Genomic DNA, 27995 nt, shown 5'->3' with positions numbered 1-27995 from the left:
AATTGCTATCTAAACCACAAACCCAACTGCACAAACGTGTGCTACTCTCAATGATCATGTGCCGACTGATTTGAGACTCACCTGTTAAATTTCAATAGGTGCGTAATCACGTGATAAACAAGGTCTGCTTGACTAGATTACCGGTGTTAGTGAAAATAAGAGATAACATAAAATATAGTCCTAGGTGTAAAATAAATCATATAAATAATTAACTGAAGTTTGTTACATACATATACCAAGATTCATTGCAGTTATACTATGGATAGTTTTCATTAGAAAGGTATGCACTTAATTTTTGCCAAACTGTTTGATCGTAAAATTGTATGACAAATATATTTTTCATTTAAAGACTATAGTCATTTAACCGATTGATATCAAAATAAACTACAAATAGTGAAACCAAAATTAAGCAATCACTCTTTTGGAGTTTCGAAAGTGACAGCCCAAGAGGGGTGAAAAGTAACACGAGGTTCCAAAAAAGATATAGCATCCTTTTATATTAAATACATTTAATATTATTCAAATTAAAGTCCTTCACATAAAATCTGACATGCATTACCAATTCAATAATAGAAAAGTATACACTATGAAAATATATCTACAAACTTTGTATACAAACATTAAACATAATCGACTCCAAATTGAGTGGAATGGTGGGTGAACAAAATAACGAACTCCTGCAACGAAAACTATACCTTGATAAACTGTAAATATTTCATATACACTTGCTTTTTATAAATTAACTCATCATAGATACCAGGATCGAAAGTTTGTATTTGCGCCAGACTCGCTTTTTGTCGACAAAACACTCATCAGTGACGCTCGAATAAAACAAAATTCAAAAGGCCAAATAAGTACGAAATTGAAGAGCATTAAAGACCAAATATTCCTTAAAATTATGCAAAATACAGCTACGGTCAGGAATATGGCCATTGTTATATTATAGTTCGTTTCTGTGTGTATTTATTATAACGTTGTGTCGTTTGTTTTCTCTTTTTTTTGAGTGTAAATTCACATTGCGATAAGACGTGTCACGGTACTTGTCTATCCCAAATTCATGTATTTGGTTTTGATGTTATATATATATGTTATATTTGTTATTCTCGTTGGATTTTGTTTATGTGTGTTACATTTTAATGTTGTGTCGTTGTTCTCCTCTTATATTTAATGCGTTTCCCTCGGTTTTAGTTTGTTACCCCGATTTGGTTTTTGTCCATGGATTTATGAGTTTTGAACAGCGGTATACTACTGTTGCCTTTATTTATATGTTCTTGCGGTAAAAAAACCTTAGTATTTAAAAAATTCCAAGTTTTGTAAACACTTAATTTATAAGTGTGACAATTTCAATGATAATTCATGTCAACACAGAAGTGATGACTACTGGGCTGGTGATACCCTCGGGGAATTAAAAGTAGTGGCATGGATTGCGACCCAGTGGTTATATAGAATACATTTATGCATATATAGATATCCTTTGAATTTTCTTTGAGCCGCTGACACTTATACCATGTATACATGATAATTATATTCCAATTATCAAACAGAGTATAATTTGTACAAGCATATAATTGAATTATTGTTCTTTGGTACGGACTAATTGATAAAAAGCCGGTGACTATTGGTACATGTTGTAGATAAGTCCTGTTTTATAATATTTTGATTTCAACTAAAAATGTTTAATCTATGGACTGTATGTAAATAAGAAGCGACAGAAGTATACCGATTTTTCTTCTAAAAATAAGAAAGAATCGACAGTAGTTGATCTATTTTCTAAATTATTTGATCAAATTGGAATATACCACACGACAAAAGAAATAAAGAAATCACAAGAACCCAATATATAGAGAAACTAGAATGGGCGATATACATTTGAAACATTTATAGAAAGTATTATAATGCAAAAATATGTCATTAACATTGAAAATTAAATTGCTTTTTAGATAAATAGTGATATGAAATTTCAGTTAGAGTTACAACAGTCAGGCTATTTTTATAAAGACAAAGGAAATACAATTACTGAAAAATGGAACAACATGATTATGACAGTAAGTTAAATGCTACCGTAAATGTGCAAATAAAGTGTTCGCCGTAACTGTGTTTTGAAAAAATTGAAAGAGCTAAATAATTATAATAAGATATCAAATGCACACTCATTTCTTCTTTAAGAAAGTGAAGACCTAAAGGGAAAAATAGAAAATGAGTCATATAAAAAAGACAAACATGACGAAATGAAAAAAACAACAGTTCTCAGCACAAACGCAGGAAATAATGATTTAGGAATACGCGAGTTCATACAGACCTAAAATAATCACAGGAAATGCACAGGGAGGGTAGTACCACAAGTTTCATCCATCTTATACTTCATTTCGTGTGTTACATTTGGTAAAAAACGATATCTTCCCTTTTTTAAAGTTAAAAATGGAGACAATTAGAAAGATAATATATGTAATCTTTGACACATATTACACAACAATCAACAAAATTGTACTTACAGTACTTAAATTCCACTATTTATAACCCTTGATTCAATTGCTAGCATACATGTAGCAATCATTTTAAAAGGAAAAACTCTTATAACGAAACACCAGTATTAAGAACAATTACAATTACAAAAAAAAAAAAAATACATTGAAAAACATAAGAAATGCATATGTTTTCAGTTGTCATTATTCATGTATATTTAATAAAAACTCAAAAGGTTAGCTTCAATCATTCAAGAAGTTAATTAAAGGCTATAGAAAACATGAAAACAGAATTGCTAATAAAAAATTGAAATAAATAAAAAAAATGAATTATTGACGAAGCTTACGCAGATAGAATAAAGTATCGCACAGTACCCAAATATTACCAGTTGATACAAAAAAGTAAAATCACCAAAAATACTGAACTCCGACGAAAATTCAAAACGGAAAGTCCCTAATCGAATGGTAAAATCAAATGACAAAACGCATCAAACAAACGGACGATAACTGTCATATCCCGGACTTGGTACATGCATTTTCACATGAAGAAAGTGGTGGATTGAACCTGGTTTTACAGTGCTAAACCTATCACTTGTATGACAGTCGCATTAAATGCCACTATATTTGCAACAATGCATGAACAAAACAGACATAATAGGTAAGATTGTCAAAAAATGGGTACGGCAGTCATCACTGTGTCACAATCTCAATTAGAACAAAAACAAACAATAATTTAGCACTACAAAACAATACTTAGTTCATAACTCGCCATCGTGAGAATTTTCCTTTATGAACATAAAGTATTCTTCCGATGTTTTCAGTTGCAGTGTTGTGGCGTTAATTATTACAATGACACATATGACACAAAGGGAAAAGAATTCTGTTGTAAAAATGCTCATCCCAGTATACTGGATTCAAATACAAGTTCAACTCATGCCTCTGAACTATTAGATAATTATTTTGGGGGATGTGGTGGATACAAAACAGAAGTAAGTTTCAAAAAGATAACGATAGTTTACTAGGTTATTCCTAATCTGTTGATGGAATCATTATCTAACCGTGTTATATGAAATTAAAACAAACGTAGCTTACTGGTCTTAACAGAATTTTAATAAGTTCAGTAGTCAAATTCATTTTCCTGAGTACAGACGTATATGATTTGATTTCAGTGCGAACAAACATGTTTCAGAACTAGCCATGAGTGAATGTAAATATAACATATAATATATATTACATCGTTATAGAGATAACAAATACAACAATATTTGCAATATGCACAAAACAAGTGAGAGAGGTTCTATAAGTTACAAGCCAGGAGTACAAACACAAGTGTTTCTTTTTCTATATAAGAGCAAAGCTTTTTCAGAACGGGTGTTTCTTGAACTTGACATAAGGAATGAGAATTTAACTGTATTTTGAAGTTTTTTCAAATATGCAGTAAGATACTCTTCTTTTTTTTTATTGAAAAATTGCATTCAACTATATAATAATATACCTCACCAATCTGTCAAAAGACATGGAAGTCTAAATCAGGTGCTCGCGAGACCAACTAGGTAAAAACCAATTTGAATATAAAAAAGTTGAAAGCAAAGCATAACAAAACAGGACCTAATCTAAACACACATTAAAGCTGAATAGTTTAATTAAAACAAAATATATGTCAGGATAAAACATTACATTTTTTTGTCTATAATATATTCTCTTTTCTGGTCAAAAATTACCCATTCTAATAATGTTGTTGTTTGCTTTTTTTTGTGTTCTTAGTACCTTGTATTTTGTAAATCACACGCATTTAACATAATTAATCAATATCTTTCAGACATGTGCAGATGCAATTTTGTTCAAGACTAGAATGTTTGTTGGTTGGTTTCTTGCGTTTGCGTTCCTGCAAATTGTTTTAGAGGTATATCATTATAACGTGCTATAAAAATATTTGAATATGTAATTCAATGTAGTTGAATAGATATTATCATACACTTACTGGTTATCTTTGATTCAAAACACCATTCAAGATCAAAGACTATATAAGCAGAAGAAAACTATAACACGATACAGGAATGAAAAAGACATGAAACTAGATATATAAAAACAAACAACCGAAGACATTTTGAAAAAACATACTAATAAAATGTTTTTTTTTATAAAATGAATTAATGAAATTGAAAAATATTTGAAGACATCTTCTATACATATATGCATACATGTATAAGCAGTTCACTAGAAATGCTACATACAGTTCTTTAAATCGGTTTAATACTTTTAGTTCTTACGTAAAGTATCAATTTAAAAGGAACCGGAAATGGACTCTTTTAATAAACTTGTAAAGAATAAGTTTCAATCGTTGTAAAAATGATTAAACCCCGCCTCAGTCTGTATCTATGTGCATGTCAACTGATTTTTATAGCTCGTTCTTAAGTTTTACTATTACACCACTGTTCAAGGAAAGAAGGAGGGTTGGGATCCCGTTTATATGTTTAACCCTGCAACATTCTGTATGTATGTGTCTGTCCCAAGTCAGGAGCCTGTAATCCAGTGGTTGTCGTTATGTTACATACTTGTTTTTCATTAACTTTTTTTTACATAAATAAGGCCGTTAGTTTTTTCGTTTAAATTGTTTTACATTTGTCTTTTCGGGGTCTTTTAAAACAATGCAGTATGGGCTTTGATCATTGTTGAAGGTCGTACGGCGACCTTTAGTTATTAAATTCTGTTCAATTTGGTCTCTTGTGGAGAGTTGTCTTATTGGCAATCATACCAAATCTTGTTTTTTATATTTACTTTTTTCCCTTGAACTTCTAGTATATTTTGGTGCAAATTCATCCATTGTGTTTTATTTCACAACAGATTATTGGTATCATCTTTGTTAACAAAGAATATTCAGTTATAATGTTGACAGAGAGAACTGAAAAATCATTAGAAGCATTGAATTCAAAGTCTATACTATTCAGGAAGATCTTTAGAGGAGTAAAATTATTCTGTGTTAGTAACTGTAAAAGGTAAGAAAACAAAAATTAAAACAATCGTCCATTTTTTTCCAGTATATGGTGCAATATGTATTTGCAACATAACAAATGTAGAACAAGTCGTACAAAATGTATCAGTTAACATATTATTTCTCAGGAGTTTTAACAGAATAAAGAAAACAAGTATGATCTTCATACATGTATACTACTGGTGAACTTCAAAAGTTTAAGCAGTTAAATATCCTTGGCTGCGTCATATCACTCTTACAAGACTAATTTAATAGAGATTATAAAAAAAATATATTTTCAATAATCTGGTTGTATTCAATCAAATATTTGTTTGGGTGCGTGGGTGTTGCAGCCTGTAGCTCATTGCCATATTCGGCATGGTCATAGAGGGCGCTCGCAGCTTGAATCATAATTTTGGAATTCCCGTATCAGCTTGAATTAGAATTTTGGAATTCCCGTATCGGGCACTTGTTAATTTGCTGTCGACTAGAAAGCAGGTGTTACACAAATTAGTTAAACTTTTAAAAAGAAAAAGAGAAGATGCCAAACAAGAGAAATGCCTAAGATCTCCACCAACGGCCATGGGAAAGAAGAGTAGAGCGGTTAGCAGGACAGGAGGACAAAGAGGGCAGAGAGGGCAGAACGAAGAAATCCCCAAAAAGAAGGACGGAGCTGGCCGGAAAAGAACTGACAAGAAAACACAAGGGGTCGGACACGTGGTGGCAGGAGGACCGGTGGAAACTACTGATTTCTCAGTCGGAGGAGAATGCACGAGCGTTCCCCGCTTTAAAGGGAAACCACACTATTGTTTATACGCATCGCTCTCGGCGCGGCCATCGTGTCGTAACTGTATTATGACGTCGCCGTTTTCGATTCTGCCGTAAAGGTTGCTAACTTATGAAAAAGCGAACGCTCGAAGGGATGTTCCACTAAAGCAGGAGAAATGATAATGGACATATCATATTTTTTACAACTGATATGTTGTACTAGCGAGTTTCTAGATTGTATTGGGGTTTACCTGCGGAATACAAAATAATGGGCAAATACTGCAGAATAAAAGGCAAAAAAAAAAGATTGAATGATGACGTGCTAAAATATAGAGAATAAAAAATATTGGAAACACAAAATAAACATTAATAAATGAATGACCCACTATCCAGACCATTATGATAAAAAGGATCTACCAATACAAAACACATAATCATCATGCATAATCAACACTAAGAACGTTGGAATTTCATAGCATATTCAATGTAACTTAGTACCCCCTCCGGCCCTTTTTTTCGATAACGAAGTCGGTGACAGATATTTTTTTTTAAATTTTCTAATGTATATGTTCAATATCTAATTGAATTCTAAATTTCCAAAAATATTATGGACTCATCTTGACCTTAAGTGCAAAAATTAAAATGCTACTCGAAATGAACAAAATGTATGGCAAAAAAAATTGCCGAAAGTGGTCATGATGAAATGGCACAACTTTGGCAGCGTATCGCCGCGATGCGGTATGTAGGGTTCAGCGTATTTTTTTTTTTGGGGGGGGGGGGGGGTGGGGGGGTACAAATAGACCAAGAGTACCAGCATGTTAGCGTATAGCTATCGGAATCTGTAGTTTTCTGTTCAAAAGAGGGTTGTAAATAAGAACAATGAGTTTCAAAATACAGTTTTCTCATATCGCATGCATTCAACGTCTTAACTATTATGGTCTTCTATACTACATGTATCAATAATTCATTAAACATCTCATTTCATATAAGAATTTATCCGGCTCCGACTGTCGGATTTTTACAAAGCAGAGTCAAATTCATATGTTCTAATCTAGTTCTGAATATGCATTAAACTTGACACTGGACGTAAATGTGTGAAGTCCTATTTAAAATCGTTATTTATTTCACATGTGACGACAGAAATGATCTAAAAGAGGGACGAAAGATACCAAAGGGACAGTCAAACTCATAAATCTAAAACAAACTGACAACGCCATGGCTAAAAATGAAAAAGACAAACAGAAAAACAATAGCACACACGACACAACATAGAAAACTAAAGAATAAACAACACGAACCCCACCAAAAACTAGGGGTGATCTCAGGTGCTCCGGAAGGGTAAGCAGATCCTGCTCCACATGTGGCACCCGTCGTGTTGCTTATGTGATTACAAATCCGGTAAATAGTCTAATTCTGTAGGTCACATTCATGAAAGGGAAGGGGATTGTAGTTACGACGTAAGGAACATATCCGATATCATTTGTGAAACGGTTATTCCATAACGGTCAACCAACTCGTGATGGCGTCCGTAAAATTTACGAAGGGATGATTTCAACTTCACCATTTGGAACTCTTGGTTTAAAAGCTTCCTTGTGAGCAATAACCCTCTATCAAGAAAATCATGATAGGAAATGCAAGCACGGGAATATCGTATCAATTGGGAGATATATACCCCGTATTCAGGTGCTGCTGGAATGTTGCTACTTAGAAATGGAAAGTTCACAATTGGAAAGCTGAAATCATCTCTTTTGTCGTAAAGTTTTGTTTTCAACCTACCCTCATTGTCAATTTCTAGATGTAAGTCAAGATATGAAGCCGACTTAACTGTATCTGTAGTATCCTTTATCTCCAATTCGATGGGATAGATGCGTTCCACATAGTCACCAAATTTTGAATTGTTTAGTGAAAGAACGTCATCTATATAGCGGAAAGTAGAGTTAAAGGATATTGCTAACTTCTTATCTTTCTTCCTAAGAAGTTCCTGCATGAAGTCAGCCTCATAATAATAAAGAAACAAGTCGGCAAGTAGAGGGGCACAGTTTGTTCCCATTGGGATGCCGATAGTCTGTTGAAAAACACGTCCTTCGAACGTTACAAATATGTTGTCAATCAAGAAATCAAGCATCTTGATAATATCGGTTTCAGATATTGCTAACTTCTTATCTTTCTTCCTAAGAAGTTCCTGCATGAAGTCACCCTCATAATAATAAAGAAACAAGTCGGCAAGTAGAGGGGCACAGTTTGTTTCCATTGGGATGCCGATAGTCTGTTGAAAAACACGTCCTTCGAACGTTACAAATATGTTGTCAATTAAGAAATCAAGCATCTTGATAATATCGGTTAAGTGTCGTCCATCTTTCCCAAATGTTCCTTTGATATCTAACGCCTCTGAACCCTGAACAGTTTGGGCAAGTTTGGATACAATATTAAAGATTGATACGGTCTAAATTTGGATTGTGATAAAATTTTTGACATAATATAGGTTTCTGACACAAAATAAATGTGGTCAAAGGTATTAAAAATCAATTGTGCAATACTGTGCAACTAGAGATTTCTTTTTGGGATATTTCGAAAAATTTGCAAAAAAATAAAATAAAACGCCACCCCCTCCCCTTTTGGAGTAATTACTGGCCGACCACCAAACTCAATCCCAGCATTCCCTGTGTGGTATGGAACCTTGTAGTACAATTTTAGATAGATCCATACACTTAAACACAAGTTATTGTAAAATAGTAATTTTAGTAAAATGCTTGTTTGTTGCTCCTAATTCCTGAACGTTTTGAGCAATTACATGTACCCTTTAAATCAATTTCAGCCTTTCATTTGTGATATGGAACCTTGTGGTACAATTTAAGAAAGATTCATTACTTCTCAATGTCATATTAGAAATTTATGAAAATCAAAAGGGTATTTACATCAACAGATATAAACAATTTATCAAAGTTGTATGAAAATTGATGAAAGCGATATTGAGTTATAATTGTCCGAAAACTGGAAAATCCACCCTTTTTAATGGATAAAACCCTATAACTCGAAAACGTAAAATCAAAATTTATAAAAAAAAAAGAAAGGGAGCTCACGTCAATAGATATAAACAATGTTCGACAGGTTGACGACGGACAGACAGAAGTATACCATAATACGTCCCGTAACCGGGCGTATAATAATTCAACACGTACTATACATTTGGCTTTACAAGTCTCCAACAAGAGAAATATTTAACACACACACACACACCAACACACACACACACACACACACATGTATTTATGTAGAGATGTATACATGTCTCACAGAGTACTGCTGAACTAACAAACACATTAATGGTCCGTCTGGTGAAAGAATATTCCACTCATATAGACAAATGTTTTGTGCTGATGTTCATGTAATATTTGCCACTGAAAGTTTTGCAAAAATCAAGAAAACAATTGTAAAAAAAATAAAAAAAATAGTAATAAAAGTTCAGATGTAGGTTCGAGTTTAGATCACTCAATGTGATCACTGTCGACAGTGATTAAGGGATATTGTCGGAGACCGTGACTGAAAAGGACATCCAGTTTTTTTACTCTTTATTCTTTGGTTCTTTAAACAAAAATAGCCAACATGGTATAGCAGAGAGTGTTTAATTATTGGCACACAAATTCAATTAATTATTTTCAAATTAACTATCATTAATGATGGGGGGTGGGGGAGGCCAGAAGAGTCCTGATTCCGAAATCCCGGGCTTAAAATTAAGAAATAATTCCTTCATGTCATGCTCTATGCTCATTTTAACATGGGTAGGCATTATATTTGTCGATATTTTACACTGAGCGTTAGCGAGGTGTAAAATGTGGTCAAATATAATGCCTACCCATGTTAAAATGAGCATAGAGCATGACATGAAGGAATTATTTCGATTCTAATAGGACAAATACAGTATTTTTATAGGTCGAAGCGTACGAAAATACCGTAAAAATGTTTGGCTTTTCCCATTTCCTCCCCGAGGAGTCTGTGCATTACATTTCATATTTGATAAGTTTAAAAATTACAAGCAGGGTAAATATATGTTGTTTTATAAAAAATATATAATAAAAGTTTATGTTAGCTGCTTAAATGTATATATTTTAAAGGATAACGATGGAAATAACGTTAATATACACAGTAAATTCGTGCGCATGTGTCAAAAATATTTTGTGCTCATTAGAACACGGCTTTGTTCACAAAGCGTAATAAGGATGTCATATTAGAATAAAAACATGAAATCCCGAGGTCCAGAATTTAAAAAAAAAATCCTGACATCCCGAACATCGAAAAAAGAAATCCCGGATCCCGAAAGGGTCAATCCCGAAATCCCGAGCTTAAAAACACTTGATCCGAAAAAGGTCCTGCCCCCCTCATTAATCAGTATTGGCAAAAACAGGTGCATTTACCACAATGAAAGATAAATGTGATAAAAGAATATACATTCAAACAAAAAGAGGTGCACCAACAGAAAATAGAAACCACATTCTTACTCTTAATTTCATCGGATCTCAAAATTTAAACTCTTACCAGAATTTTTACTCTATCTAACAGTATAACTAAAGAAGTTTCTAAGTGTAACTCGAGCTTAAACTAGAAATCTTACTGGAAAAAATATTCGAAATCAAAATAAAACTTGAACTTCCACTCAAAATTTAACTGGAACTCGAACTTAATTTGTGTCGATTATGGAGCGTTGTGTAATAACAGAAATGTTAGCCAATTTTAAATTTCTTCCGAAAACGGTGTCATTGTGGGCTGTTTTTTAAAGTGTCGAGTTTGTGGCTTTTTAAACACGGCATTTCGGGTTTTATCTTCCCGGTGCTATGGACAAGTTAGTGAATTTATTCTGTTTGTAGTCTAAATGGAACGTGTTACTTTTCAGCCCAGATACCCTCAATCTTCCGAAGTAGAAGATTCTAAATCTGCAAGCCGTAAATTAATTATTTAATACGGCATGAGGCACACATTAGTTTTTCCTATTCAACAAATGCAATTAAAAAATTTAGATGACTCCAACTTTGACAATTACTTTTTAATAAACTGTTACTGTATGTTTAATAATGAATAATCAAAATACCTATATAAAAAAAAAAATATATATATATTTTTTTTAGAAAAAAGGTTTAACCCAATAGTTCCAAGCATTGCAAGAAATGCTGCTATGCTAGCAACGTCGTTCTATATAACGTTAAGAGAAAAAAGTTATAATTCCCGCCAAAAATTGATAATAAGATTATTTCCACTGTAGCGGATTTAAAACATCGGTGACCCCCCCTTTTTTATTAATGCTTTTAAAATCTCCCCTTAAGCTGCAACTAATGCAGAAGTTTGAAGGAAAAAAAATTAGTAGATTTTTTTTATTTCAAGAAAAATCTATAATAAACGGCAATTAAAAATTAAAATGGAGGGAAATGTAAAAAGGCTTTAAAAAATAAGGAAACTGAGAAAAATAAATGTGTATAAGATATAAGTTACAATTGACTGTTTTAGTTAAACCAGTTAAACATCGTTTTTCAATAATTTTGCCTTCTTTTAGCATTTTTGAGCGCTATTTCTATATTACGGTATAACGCAATTCTTTACTTTTTGATGACGTCATATCTCGAAAACAACATCGGTGACCCCATTTTTTTTTCGCCTAAAATATTGAAATAAGTATGATCTGTCTACATGCAAAATTTAATGAATTATTATTAGTAGTTTAAATAGTGTGATTTCCCTTTAAGGCACGACCCGTTACACCAAAACTTTGAAATTGCAAATAATTCCATTGATTTCACTTCGTCACAAGAATCTAGCATTCATGACACAGTTGGGGAACACGTGCCTTTTAAAATTAAGGAAAACATTTGGTAGGGAAAGTTTATTGAGCTTCATTCTCTTTTGAGAACGCAAAAGGCAATGGAAGAGGTAGACGAGGGCGATTTGAAATTAAAAAGGGGGAAAATTTGCATTGAAAAAAGATCGTCGAGTGTTTATTTGTCAATAAATGAATGGACTTCAGCATTCATGGTTTTTATGAGTGTCTACATTGAGAAATACAGTACACGGGCACAGGTATTGTTAAAACATATGCGCGATATAAGATTAGCGACAACGAGGTCAGAAAACTGGGCCACCTATGACGAGCAATTAAGGCTATAAATAGAAAAAAATCCAAATTTATCTTGGGGAAATATACACGGTGAATATTGGCTATTACACATCACATCTCCCACAGTACAAAACAGTGTGTCAGTGCAATCATAGGGTTATAGACCAAATACACAACACCCGCTAATTTGATGATTATAAATTCCTAACTGTCAGTATTAATTATAAGCCAATTAAACTATAATAGTGATAACGTATAATGTAAACATAACAATCTTTCCCCTTTTAATTTATAAGATCAAGATAAACAAGATTAATCTCTAGTGAATGAAAGTAATAAACTCAATATTGAACTAAATAGATACAAGCATTACTGACTATATATTAAATGTTCAATTATGAAATCCTAAACCTACAGATATATCACTACACTAACTTAATCACAAATATTTACAGTCACATGTTTTCAATAAGTCTCTCTGGTGCCTTTCTTACACTTTCTGTGCGGTTCGTAACGATATTCTCATTAGCATTTTCAACTGTTTTATTTTCGGTTATTTTAGTTTGTTCGGATTCATTGTTATTTTCAGAGTTTTCGGTATCGCGGTTTGAATTTCATGTTGGTACTGTAATGAATACAGTGTCGATATCAGATGTTGGAATTTCAAGTATGTTTTGTATGTCTTTGTTTTCCTGCGGTACGAATTCACGAATCTGATCAATATGTTTCTTCCATACTAAATCTCCAACTTGGACTTGATAAGTTACTGTTCCGAGTTTATGAACGATAACTCCTTGTTACCACTTGTTATTGTCTCTATAGTCTCTTTAAGATTTGGACTCCCTCCCTCATTTTATCATTATTCACTGTGGAGCTAATGATTTGACAGATTTAGAATTGACAGGGAAGGGTTTAATTGAAAATGTAAAATAGTCTACCCTAGGTTACCAGGCTTTATTTAAAAAGGTTATTATAATATGGTCTTCAATGCTACAGTGCGATACTGGCATTTTGCACCTTTGAATGCGGGTGCAATAATAGAACAGAACAGAAAGGAGTAATTTTTAGTGGTCAAAAACTTTGTTATAGAAAACGGGGGTAAAGCTATATTACATGAGAACATTAGGGCAAGTGAAGTGTCTTTATACAGAACAGATGGAACTCATTTTTCACAAACTGGAAATCAGATTTTCTTCAATAATACACAAAAAGGGGGGGGGTTGAGTCTTTCCTACGCACAATAAAATCAACTTTTTCAAAGATTCCATAATCGGAAAATTTTGTGGAGGTGAGAACCCATGTCAGATTTGGTAGCTGACTTGGGCTCTCATGTGGCGGTCCAGGGAGACTGGTAGTGATTGGGGGATTGTTTCACTCGGCCCTTGCTCTGGCCTGACAAGTTCTAACATTTGCAGGTTTGGAAAATGTGGTTAGTGGTAACGGTGGGGTCTACAGATGTATGACTCTTGGACCTCCTCCACCTCATCCTATAGAGGGGAGGCCTACACCTGCCAACAGGTGGGGCACTAATAACTGGAGCATTGGTAATACGAGTGTTTTCCCCGGTCACTCCCCATGGTAGGTGGTGGTGTAACCGTGTTTAACTACCAGGGGTTTTATGACACTATGTCAACATAGGTTAGCTGATAGCCATTGTGTATAGGTAATCAGTAGTCACCTTGGCGCCTCAACAAAATATTATAGAATACTCTGTAGCCAAAGTAATGCCACAAAGTAAAAATGTATATTCTAGTAATGAAAATGTAAATACAAGTTGGTGTAATAAAATGTATGTTTAATTCAAAGGATTGTTTTTGTATAAGTTGTAAATGAAATACAGAGGATGGAACCTCTACACAAATGAGTATAATATACAGAAAGTCTGTAGTTTTCAATTTTGGTATTTGTGAATTATAATTAACAGACAAAGAGAGACAACTCTAGATTTATTTTTAACATAGTTTAGAAAATACTTCAACAACTTGATCGTTGTTCTTCATCTCATTGTTATTCGTTCAGTACTGATATAGGGTCTTCTTATATGAGTATTGCAATTAATCTGTTACAGTCGTCCTTGTTCACAATTTACTTACAGTTGTTTTATCATTTCAAAAAAGAGGTTGCTTTGCAAAATGTGTAAATATAAAGGTTAGAAAATAAGCAAGAAAAGTTATAAAAATCGACGGAAAACTAAAAACCTAGGAAAAACCCTCACCATGAAACAATTAACGATATACATCTCATACAATGTGATAATAATGGTAATACACGGATTTTTGTTTTTGATTCCGACAATAAAGCCTGAGACTTCTTACATATATTATATTAAAGTTCGTAAAATATGAGAGAAATGTAGTGATATTATAATTTTAATGTTTTTTTCTTCTAATAAGAGTCAACACATTTTCATATCAATTTAAGATAAATTTGTAAAAAAGCACGGTGGACTTTATTGTGCCGATGGTATCTTTTTTTATCTAAAAAATGTGTTTAGTGAGACGCATGAATAGTTAATAAAAAGAAAACAGGATTCTGATTCATATATATAGGGTAGCAGACAACACATATCATCTATTTTCCGTAAAAAAAAAACCTGCAACGTCGTTGAGGCATGCTTTCAATAATATAAATATGCACTTACATGCAATACATCATTTTAAGAATGAATCAATTATTCCAATTGAAAATAAAAATTTGTATAGTCTTCATCATAATTTTTAATTCAATATCGTGCTCTGCATTCTTTACATTTTAGGTCCAAAATAACACTGGTTCAATTTATATCTCTTGGATGTCTGTTTGTGAGTATTTTGAGTATATATTCTATCTATAGTTGATTACAAGTATTTTCTTGTAAAAGAGGTACGAAAGATACCAAAGGGACAGTCAAACTCATAAATAAAAAAAAAATAAACTGACAGTGTAAGCGTCATCTGACTGCTTTTCTATGACATATAAAAGACACCTGTATTCTTTGACCTACATTCTATAGAATATGGTAAAAAATGGAAGGAGACATACGAAACAGTTCGCTGATACAACAAACCAATTTAACAGGTTGATTAAAATACACATCAATATGTCACGTTATCGACAAAAACGTCGTTAAATCTCAACAAAAAGAAACTATATATTCATTATATTCTATGTTGTCGGCATAACATATACACATTATTTTAAGACGTGTCACGGTACTTTTCTATCCCAAATTCATGTATTTAGTTTTGATGTTATATTTGTTATTCGCAACGGATTTTGTCTAACGCTTAGTTCGTTTCTGTGGGAGTTACATTTTAATGTTGTATCGTTATTTTCTTGTATTTAATACGGTTCCCTCGTTTTGGTTTATGAATAGGATTTGTGTTTGTCAATCGATTTATGAGTTTTGCACATCGGTATAGTACTGCTGTATTTATACAGATGAATTCATGTCATACAATACATATTGAATAAGTAAAAAAATGCTATTTTTACTAGATATGTCTAATTCATTAATCTTGCCGAAAAACACTTTTAAACTGAACTTGGAAGTTATTGCACAAGGTCTCTGTTATTATTACTACACACGTTTGCAATTCACTAATTTTTTCAATTTACAGATTTTCAACCTTGCGGTGCTTTGTCTTGCTATCAACATACGATTTGACAAAGTATTTGGAAACTCAGATATTCAAGAATTATTCTCCGAAATAAACATTTCCAATCATACCTTCACAAGTGCTATCAACACGTTTTCCATTGTGACTGTAACTTTTTCGTCTCTATCAATAGCAGTTGTTATATTTTCATACGTTGTCATGGCCATACCAAAATGGAAGTCAATCCTCAGTTTTGTCGTAAGTATTTATTATGTATGCTCTTTAATTTATAATTTGAAAACAAATATTTTCCTTCGATGTTTTAAGTAACCGCGAATTTCGTGTATCATTGGCGTAACTCAAGGTTAAAAAAATAAATTTCTTAGAAGGCTGTATTTACAATTTCGAAGAAGGCTAATAATATTATTGACTTAACCTATATGGTTTGATCATGACGATTGAGATGCCAGTTAAAAGTCCTATCGTATACATAAAAAGAAATATCAATACTCGAGCATGTACAATCTTTTTTTAATTTTAGGTCATAAATTCTTTTAGTCTTTGTACTAGCTTGTTTGGCTATTTTGATCTAAGCGTCACTGATGCGTCGTATGTAGACGACACGCGCGTCTGGCCTACTAAATGATAAGCCAAATACATTTGATAACTATACACGTACACTTACGATTTTCCTTGGTCTGCTTTATTTCATTAATGCCATTATGAATATAATGATGTAAAATGAATATTATCAATCCATTCTGATTTAACTGAATATGTTCCTTATGTCGTAACTACAAACCCGTTCCCTTTTCACGAATTTGACTTACCGAATTAGACTATTTACCGGGTTTGTAATAACATGAGCAACACGACGCGTGCCCAATTTGGACAAGATCTGCTTACCATACGGAGCACCTGAGATCACTCCAGTTCTGGGTTGGATTCGTGTTGCTTAGTCTGTCGTGTTCTATGTTGTGTCTTTTGTACTATTATTTGTCCGGTTGTCTTTTTCTGTTTTAGCAATGACAATGTCAGTTTATTTCGATCAAAGGGTTTAATTGTCCCTCTGGTAATTTTCGCCACTTTGTTTTTTGATTAAACAATAATTACAGTTATATACTTAAAACTTGAATAACGATTGTATAATTTTAAAATTTCAAAATTCACATAGGTTAAGTGATTAAAACAGAGACTGAACAGATATTCATCAGAAATTAAAGTGATACATTTACATGATATGTACAGGTTCAATTTTAAAATTGTTCAGGTAACGAAAGTTCTGTTTTCAAAAGAAAATGCGGAGCAATTGTAGAAAAAGTAAAATAAAAAAATTAGCGCTCTGCAAAGAAAATTAAAAATGGAAAGTCAAAAATCAATATCTGAAAAAACATCAGGACAGAAAATTAAGAAATTTTGTAATAGTTAACCACAGAATAAAACGGACATCTCCCGCGAATTAACGACAGTATACTATATTTTTCTATAGAACACCCCAAATAGAGTTTGAGATATGCGTCCCACCAATATATTCACACTACAAAACGTGACGTATGTTTTTGTGAAAATCATATTATCGCATGTAAATTTCTAAAAAATGTAGAAGCTAAAGGACGCCTCCGGGTGCGTGAATTTTTCGCTGCATTGAAGACCTGTTGGTGACCTTCTGCTGTTGTCTGTTCTTCTATGGTCGGGTTGTTGTCTCTTTGACACATTCCCCATTTCCATTTTCAATTTTATAGAACAGATTTATTGTAGACACATATAAGTTTTTTTTTTTAACTTTTTAATCGAGTTATTGGATGTATTTTCTGACTTTATTGAGAAGATTATAATGAAATTGTGTTTTTTATGGTGTTATAATTTGTATTTTATCACCTTATTGAGTTTTTTTCTAAATCAAAACTGTGTATATAAACAAAATTATGTGCATATCATACGTACATGAAATAGCTGATTAATTATCATTTTTATATACGTATAGAAAAAATAATTGATCTGTAAGACAAGGTGAAGTAAAGAACAATATAAAACACAAAAAAAACATTGTAGAAGAACAACGAGTAACTCATATTCGGAAAAAAGGTCACAATGGTAAAGCATACCAGATGATAGTAAACCACAATATAAGACTTAGTAAAAAATGTCGATAGTAAGGTTAGACACAAACGAATCGTAGTGATCAACAAATCGTATTGGTGTCATTTTTTTTTATCTTTCCTCTTCATAACTCTGTTGTAGCAGTTTGCGTAAGAAGCACACCCTTGTATATGAAGTTCATATAAACTATATATTTAGTGCAAACATGCACGAGCATTACGTATCAACTCAGATATGCAAACACCATAAGATGGGCAAAGAGTATAGTACTGCTAAAAATGGGAAATTATTAATTTTGAAGTTGAAATATTGTTTATTATAAATTTATTTGAATTCGTCCACCTGTGTGAATATAGAGGGAGAGATCAAGGTATGAAGCAGTCCTTCTAGTGTCAGGAGTATCCCCAGTTTCATGTTCACAATTATATGTACTGACTTCAATATAGCTTATTCGGTGATAGGACATGATCATTATATATGAGAGTAAAATTAAAGAATTTCGCAAGGTGCTTTTTATGTTTGTCTTTTAGAAGGTTCTGAATGAATTATGCTTCATGCAATAACAAAAATGAATCGCCCAGTATAAATTTACAATGAGTACCAATTGGATTGCCGACTCTCTGTTGAAATATAAATCCTCAAAACTCAATAAATATATTGTCGTTCAAACAGTTAATCATTTTGATTGCATCCTTCTCTTGAAATTTGTAAATATTTTCAAATCTAACAGTGTTTACCATTGAGAATGTATTTCTACGCAGTCGTACCTGTTACCTGTGAAATATTAGAAATGAACATTTGCTTGTTGCTCATTACTATTACTTTGAATGACATATATGCAGTCACTGTTTTAAATAGGTTTACTTACGTCATTTGTAGAAATTTAAAAATTATGTTTTCAATTGTGTAACTATAAGTATTGTTTTAGTGAAATCAAAATAGATTGATACGATGCATTTTACATCATCATAATCATACTGATAGATAATATAACAATATGTATGTATACACCTACATACATATACTTATATTAAGTGTCTCCTTTTTTATATATTGATGTTGTTTAGTACATCGTTTACACTGCAATACTTTTTCTATTACTAGACTGCTGTGCTATTGTGTTTTGTTGCAGTTGCAAATATTATTCAAGAAGGATTATGGGTGACGTTTATCATTAATGTAAGTCCATCAATTAAAATAATTCGTTTATTCTTTACATCTGATCATGTGACTAAATCTAAGAGTTTTCTTCAGCTATTTTAAAAAGCGTTATCAGAGCACATATTACTTTAAGCTGGTTATACAAAATACACTTTTTTTTTTACTGTTGAGTCAAGTACCAATAAGGGAAACTCTAACTGGTTATGACATAGAAATGTGGACACATATGGACACGTTCATTATATATGTGTTTCCAATTTGTTGTTTGCTGAAGTCGTTTGAATCGCATGCAAGATGGACGAAAGATACCAGAGGGTCAGTCAAACTCATAGATCGAAAACAAATGCAAAAATGGCAAAACAAGAAAAAAAGACAAATAAAAGTACACATACACAACATAGAAACTAAAGAGTAAGTAACACGAACCCCACCGAAAACTTGGGTTGATCTCAGGTGCCCTTGAAGGGTTAGCTTATCCCGCTCCACATGTGGCACCCGTCGTGTTGCTCATGTTATTACAAACCCGGTAAATAGTGGTGGAAAGGGAAGTCGTTTGTAGTTACGACATCAGAAATATATCCGATATGATCTGTGAAAAGGTAGTTCTATAACATTTAACCACCTCGTGATGGCGTTCGTAAAATTTACGAAGGGATGATTTCAACTTCACCGTTTGGAACTCTTACTTCAATAGGTCCCTTGCAAGCAGCAACCCCTTATCAAGGAAATCATGATAGGATATACATGCACGGGAATATCGTATCAATTGACAGATATATACTCCGGATGTAGGCGCTGATGGAATGGTTCTACACAGAAATGGAAAGTTCACATAAAAGTGCACACTGACAACAACCAAATTGATATGAGTATATTCTAAAATAATTTTTCTTATAGGAATCTTCAGATCTAAGGGATGAACTTATGAATCAATTTTCAAGTTCTGGTACAAGTGGTTATCACTATTCTGACTATTCTGGACACTATGATTCTGAATTATCACTTTCATGGAATACGCTATTTGTACAGGTATACTATCATAAATACGGGAAATCAAATTCTCAGTACACTACGAATACATACATTCACATTTACATTATGGAAAAGGAAACATCTAATTTAGATTCTGCAGAGGATATGCCAACAAGAACTTTAGACTATATCCTGTTCATACTTTGAACGACATCAATCTTTTCTATTGACCTGTGTGTGGTTCACATGTTGATCAACTGATGTAAGTCAAACGCGCAATTCTATGTCAGATTTAATGTTAACCTAACTATGTGCCTACATTGTATCAGGGTAGGGGTTCGGTCCCAGTACTTAAAATCTTTCCATTTCATATGAGTGGATTAACCATAGATGCCATATTGTGCATCTTTGTTTCATATTTGTTTGTTTTATTGTGATTAAGATTATAACACAATGTTGTCTGCTGAATACCTATTTTTGACATTTTTACCTGTTATGTCTGTTTGTTTTGTTAACGCATCGTTGTCAATATAATGAAATTTGCTACAACTGGCATATAAGTGATAGGTTTAGCTATATATAAATCAGGTTCCATCCACCATTTTCTACATAAGAAAATGCCTGTACCAAGTCATGGAATATGACCATGTGTTTGATGTGTTTCAGCTTTTGATAAGGCACTTTCCGTTTTGAATTTTCCTCGGAATTCAGTATTTTTTTTATTTTACTTATTAAAATGAAAAGCGTAATCTAAATATTATAGATAAAAGACGCTGATACGATATTGAATTGAACACCAGTTGAAGTAATTTTAAGTCTGTAGTGTTTCTTTTTATTGGTTTTTTCAAGAAATTTTGTTAGATCTTTTAGATTTTTACTTGTTATATACCACTGACAAATTTCATATGTAAGAATATTTTCAACGTAACATCTTTTTTTTCTCCTTATAGGCAGAGTGCTGTGGAGTTGGGTTAATGAATGCAATGTCATTTTTTTATGACACCTCATGGTACAACTTTCCATCTGATAATTTCATTCCAGTACAATGTTGTATATCCCAGACAGATGTCTTCCCCTATTCTACCAAAGAAGATAGAAACTGCACGCAAGTTTCTTTGACGCAAGAAGGCTACTTTCATTCAGAGGTGAATAATATAGAATACAAACCTGTGTGTATAACATAGTCTCTTGGTGTTATCAATATAATATCTCTTATCAAACGCTCTTGATTTATCTCATCAAAATCTCTTTATATCTGATATAGCATTTGATATTTTGATTAAATGTTTGTTTGACAAATACAGAGTGCTGACTCCTGGGCTGGTGATACCCTTGGGGAGTAAACTCATACATTAGTGGCATCGACGCAAGACGCGCGTTTGGTCTAAAATAGACCCTTCAGTAACGCTCAAATAAAAGGAATAGGTATGAAAGGCAAAACAAAAGTATGAGGAGCCCGAATTCCAAAATGTAATGAAAAATACAGCTAAGGTATATATTTCTGCGATAGAAAATCTTCAGTGCTAGTCTTCGAAAATCTAAGATTTCTCAACAGTTGATTTATTGGCATTGATCCAGTGGTTGACAGACAACTCATCATAGATAACCGCATTAAAATGTTCGTTTACACAATACTTACCAGTGAGACTCGAATAAAAAAATTAGAAACTCCCAAATCAAGTACTAAGTTATGAAAAATTCTTGGTATTCCGATAATTGAAAGTTTAGTACGTTAGACGCGCGTTTTGTCTATAAAAGACTTATGAGTGTCGCTGGGACAGGCATTTTCCGAAGGTAATGGTATTTTAAGCTAGTTTTATTACCAGATAAATCTCCCATTTGTATGACAGTTCTTTATTGTTCCGTTATACTGACACCCAAACAGACGAATGAGTCAACAATTGTGATCCAACAGTCAAAAATGTGTTAACATACATATGAAACAAGAATACGACACAGCCAACAGTAGTAAACCGCTGTTAAAAATTCATAAATCGATAGAGAAAAAACAAATCCGGGTTAAAAACTAAAACTGTGGGAAACGTATCATATATAAGAGAACTACGACACAGCAGAGTCACAACACCGAAATGCAACACACACAGAAACGAACTATAATGTAACAATGGCCATTTTCCTGACTTGGTACAGGGCATTTTATGAATACAATGGAGGGTTGAACCTGGTTTTAAGGCATTCCAAACCTCCACTTTAATTGTTAATTATTACATTGAAATGACAACACTACACGACAAAGTTACAATAAATAAACTGATAAATTGGAGAAAATATACGTCAGAGAAACAAACGAATAATAGCAATCAAAAGGTAACAGGTTAAGAAATATTTATATACGCCAGACGCGCGCTATGTCCACACAAAACTATGCTCAGATGTAAAAAGTTTGAAAGCCATTACAATTACAAAGTTGAAGATCACCGAGGACCAATAGTTCCAAAAAAAGTGTAAGGTAAGGGTTACCCGCCTAGGACAAAAACATCATTATTATCAAGAATAATACATAGTTTTGCAAACAGTAAATTTTATAAAAGGACTATATGATAGATATACATAATTAGACTGAAGTGGTGATTACGTATAGAATAAACACGAATAAATTACAAAATCACAGCCCTGTTAGCCATAGTCAATGCAAGGCCCAAAGTGACGTCACATAATTAAATCTCTAAAACGTGTTCCGAAAATTAAGAAAGAATTTGGATGAAATTCAAGATTAGATTTGTATGACTTATTTAACTTATATAAATAACAGTTAAAATTATAATACTAATTAATATTTTAATGGTAGTAGTAATTAGATAATTAATAATACTATCTAGCTTTGTGTGTGTTTCTTCTGATCAAACTGCAAACCAAATGTATTGTGTAAATTTCGTTGATCCAAAATGAAATCTACCAAATTGATGAGCAGTTATCCCTAACACAAATAAAGGCAACAATAGTAATATAGAGCTGTTCAAACTCATAAATCTATGGACAAAAACCAAAACCGGGATAACAAACTAAAACTGAGGAAAACGCATTAAATATAAGACAACAACGACACAACACTACAATGTAACACACGCAGAAACGGACCAAGCATCAGACAAAATCCCACGAGAATAACAAATATAACATCAAAACCAAATACATGAATTTGTGATAGACAAGTACCGTGACACGTCTTATCGCAATGTGAATTTATACTCAAAAATAAGAGAAAACAAACGACGCAACGTTAAAATGTAACACACACAGAAACGAACTATAATTAAACAGTGGCCATATTCCTGACTTTGTACAGGACATTTTTAAAGGAAACACACAAATACAACAGAAAAAATACGATTTACATCTACAAACGTTAATACATTTGACAAAATCCAACAACAAACACAACATCAAAACCCAACAAATTAATTTGGGATGGAAAAGTACCGTGCCACGTCTTAAAGCAATACGAATTCACACTCAGCAAACACGTGGTAAAAATATCCATAGTTAGTTTGGACAAAGATACATCGTATGGATCAACCGATTCGTGATGGTGTCCGTAAAATTTACGTAGTGTCATTTTTAATCTGTCCTCCTCATAACTTTTTGGAGTAGTTTCTGCGTTAGGAGCACACTCCTGTATATGCAGTGCGTATAGTGTGAACATGCACGAAAATAACGTATTAATTGAGATATGTTAACACCATACGAAGGGGCAGAGGGTATGTTAATGCTGAGAAATGGGAAATTGATAATTGGGAAGTTGAAATCGTCCCGTTTATCATAGATTTTCGTGTGAAGTCGTCCATCTGTATCAATATTGAGGAAAATATCAAGATATGAAGCAGTCCTTCTAGTATCAGTAGTATTCTTAATTTCAAGTTCACTGGGATATATAAGATGCAAGTATTGGTTGAAATATGACAAACAGCCAAAAACAGTTAACTTTGTTCTAGTTCACACCTGATTATTAAACTAACTGACATTTGTGTTAGTCACGCTGTAATGTCCAATAATTATTTTAGAACAGACATGATGTCAAATGAATTAAATGGCTTCAAATACTCTTACACACGTATTCTTGTTTGATTGGTTTATATTCCTTTATTTAAGATATATCGTCAAAATAAAGCTTTACAGTCTACATATTATTCAATTTAAAATTGTGTTTTTCGTGATAACACTTATCAGTTTTAATCTTTTTGTGATGATTTAAAAAAAAAAAATACTTTATCATGAACTATTATTTTACTTTAAATTTAAAAAAAAAATAATATCAACAGTGAACTTTTTTAAAATTTACTTTATACATGTACATTATTTTAAGAAAAGAAAAAAACTTAACATGTAAATGCACATACATGATAAGTCAGAATTATCGTACTGTTTTGTGTTGTGTCTTTCAGTCATGTGATGATGCAGTTAAACACAGATTAGGAGTATACAGCTTAATTTTCAATGTACTCATGGCGATCATCATTTTTGCTGAGGTTAGTATTTGTACATGTTGTATGTGCAAACCCACACAAATGATGTATGACGAAAAAACAGTACGCGTTGCTTTAGGTGACTGATTTTAGCTGATGTTCATTTATGTCCTGTTTGTTTTTCCACACGTCGAGATGACAAACTAGAGAAGAATGAGCACGGAAAAGTATTCTCATTATTCAATACATGACATCAAGAAAAGCGCGTGCGCCCGTAAAAATTTCGATGAAATGCCTTTAACTTTACTGCTTCGATAAATTGCTTTAATACCATAATGAACTATGAGCAGTGCATGACACATACTTTATCTGCTTAACTCATCTTCAATACATGTATCAAGACAAAGTTGCGTTTTACCGACGATTGTACTATTTACGAGCATTGGAACATTGTATAGTTTGATTCCGCTTGTCACCGTTGCTTATATCTTTTTTTAACAGGTTATGAAAATGATTAAGAATATAAGGACGCGATTAAAAGGCAAACATGTACTGTAATAATTTCATTCGTTATCATGCTGTTATCAAGTAAGCAAAGGAAGGAAGAAAAAAAAAACCATCGGTACGACAAATAGATTTTCGGAGAAAGGAACCCCCAAACTAACAAACACAGACATAAATAAAAATTACATCAAAATTATTATATAGAATGACTTCAGGATCCCTAGAAGATTAATTCCGTTTATACACATTGCACCTGCCTTATTTTTTTCCAGTTAACATAGATATAATCTAATATTCAAAATCAACAAGTTAAATGCAGGAATAGATATCATACTTACGACACAGGTACCAATTTTACTGCACCAGATGCAAATGTAGATAATCAATGTATAGATTTGACAAGTAATTCACAAAACAATGGATTAAATGTTGAAAGAACACGCGAATGTATTTTCCTTTTTATATAGTCGTGGTGCTCTTTGATTACATATAAACGTATATCTGTGTACTCGTATGCAATGAAGAAAAAAATAACATTACTAGAAGAGATTCGTCATAGAGCTTTCTAGACAGGAAGGCAAATATTTTTTTTTCTCCAAAAAGTTATAATTAAACTTGACGGGTTAGTTGCTCACATTACTCAGAACCTTCTTTATTGTACTGTTGTTCTGCTATACTGATGGTTACACTACAAATGTAATCCCTAAAATATATCCTCAGTTTTAAAGAAAAAGTCATTTGATGCAATATTTTGCCAAATGATATTCAATGTGGTAATCTCTCTTTAATATTTAAATGGAACATGTACTGATGTTTAATATTAACCCTTTAATTAAAAAGAAATATAACTTACATGATTCAATTTTGAGGTTGCGGTGAACACATGATTATAGTTCAGGTCACTCTTTTATTTAGATCTGCTGTATTGTAACAACTGTATTGAATGCAAAACGATTCAAGCAAGAGGCAACAATATTGAACCGTAGTATAAAAACGAGTGAGGAAGATGCTGAGATCAGAAAAGATGACAAAACACCAATAGTAAATGATAATGTAAAGAAAGAAAGAAAACATGGAGATAAAGAAGGACAAGGATCATCACGAAACAAAAGGCAAAGTTCAGTAGGAACAGTAGATAAACACCAAAAAGCAAACACAATTGTTCAGGACAACGCCGAAGAAAATATTGAACTACATATGATGAAATCGATGGAAACTGAAGCCACGATTGATAACAAACCTGATACATCTACCAACAAAAGAAGACAAAAAGAAGACGAATTGGCTAAAAAAGGTTTAACATTGCCGGACAACTAAATCTAAGATATCACTGAAGTGTTGACATATAGAAATACTGGAAAAAAGAAACGAATAAGTTAGTTATCTTGCATTATATGTGTAGTTGACACGTTAGAGCATATATACATGGAACACATTATTATTGCATATGTTTAATGAGTATCTTTTAAAAGCATTGTTTGTTAATACACATTAGGTCACTGTATATTATTGAATTGATGCAATTGTTGTAAGCTAATGGTGATTTGTTTTGTGATTGGGTTGCTGACACATCAACTCATGATAACGAACATCTGTTAATTGCCATTGAATGACATTGTTCGATCAGTCAATGATTTTTTTCTCTAATTTTAAGTAAATCAATAAATATAAACGGAAATTGACCAGCAATACAAGTTCTACAAATAAGATGCTTGACCCAAACTATATATTTCTTGTTTAATTGCGTTATTAACCCTTCGACATGTTAGATGACAATATTTACGTAATATGAAAAAGTACCAGACGGTTAAAATAAGAAATAAAACCGACTTTATTATTTGTAGGAAATACTCATGATCGACTGTAAATACGTCAATTCTGTCAGAACTTATTTTGAGGTTATCTGTTGGCGTGTTATGTCATACTAGTATTAGCTTTGTATATTATCATTTCAACACGACTTTATATCATAACAGCACCTTTTATACACATCAAAAGACAGATGTCAAATCTCTTTCTATATATCCATATTTGTTTATAATTATTAAGGAAGGGTCATTTGAATATAGATGAGAGAGGAGATAGGTAAACTCATTTGTACATATAATTTATTAAGATTTGTAAGCTCTTTAGATTTTTAATAAGATTTTGGTTTTTAGATATTTTGACTTTCATTTGCTTTGACAAAATTAAAAATTTATCAATCAATTTTCATATATGTATATAATTATTCATTATATAGATAACACATTGTTTTGTTTCGAGTTAAAAAGACTGAACTAAGCCCGTACATTAACAGATTATATTAAATCATACTTTTATGGCCATAGCGTTGATAATTAGTTTTTCGTTTGTTCGTATGTGTTTCCTTTATTTTGCAAATTTTGACTATGTTAAGAGATTTATTTTTCGTGTAACTGTATGAAAATGCTTCTTTAAATTTATAGTTATATTGTAAAAATGGCACTATGTTTAAACTTTATATTCATATATGTGACGCTAATTATTCATTCCTCATAAAATAATTTCTCTAATTCTTCGTTAACTTATCCATTCCTGCACCAATTGTATAAACAAAAAAAATAATCAATGGTGTAGTTCGTTTGATCTCAGCTCTTCATTGGTTAAAATCCGATTATGACGTCGAATTTTCTTGCTTCCCTCTGAACTTCCTATTTTGACACCATGAAAAAAGGCGACCATGCCTGATGACGTCACATAGAAAGAACACACCTTCTTGCAGATCATTCGAAAAGAAGGACTAATTTTGCCTGCGTATTATTTTAAAATCATAAGAGAAACAGATTGCACCACCAAATATCGTGTCATACGATATTTATCCACACTCGACTATTAGAATTTAAATGTTTAAAACGCCATGCGAGCCTCGCGTTTTAAATCTTAAAATTTAACTGTCTCAGTGAAAAATTATCGTTTCACACTCGATGCAGTGGT

The 27995-nt window shown here is 32.5% G+C and overlaps 1 protein-coding gene across 1 annotated transcript; it reads left to right on the top strand.

Annotated features, from left to right (window-relative positions):
* The first annotated feature begins 233 nt into the window (after positions 1–233).
* Positions 234–26357, top strand: LOC143084305 (uncharacterized). Its single transcript, XM_076260717.1, has 12 exons — positions 234–280; positions 1941–2045; positions 3284–3451; positions 4282–4365; positions 5307–5458; positions 5964–6141; positions 15901–16137; positions 19084–19158; positions 20038–20169; positions 21063–21257; positions 24516–24599; positions 25956–26357. The coding sequence occupies exons 2-12, from the start codon at positions 1953–1955 to the stop codon at positions 26355–26357; spliced, it is 1800 nt and encodes a 599-aa protein (XP_076116832.1). The 5' UTR covers positions 234–280; positions 1941–1952.
* The last annotated feature ends 1638 nt before the right edge of the window (positions 26358–27995 follow it).

The sequence above is a fragment of the Mytilus galloprovincialis genome, chromosome 7 (assembly GCF_965363235.1).
Source record: "Mytilus galloprovincialis chromosome 7, xbMytGall1.hap1.1, whole genome shotgun sequence".
NCBI lineage: Eukaryota > Metazoa > Mollusca > Bivalvia > Mytilida > Mytilidae > Mytilus > Mytilus galloprovincialis.
Note: the sequence above shows the minus strand (reverse complement) of the source record. Positions and strands in the feature narration are given on the sequence as shown.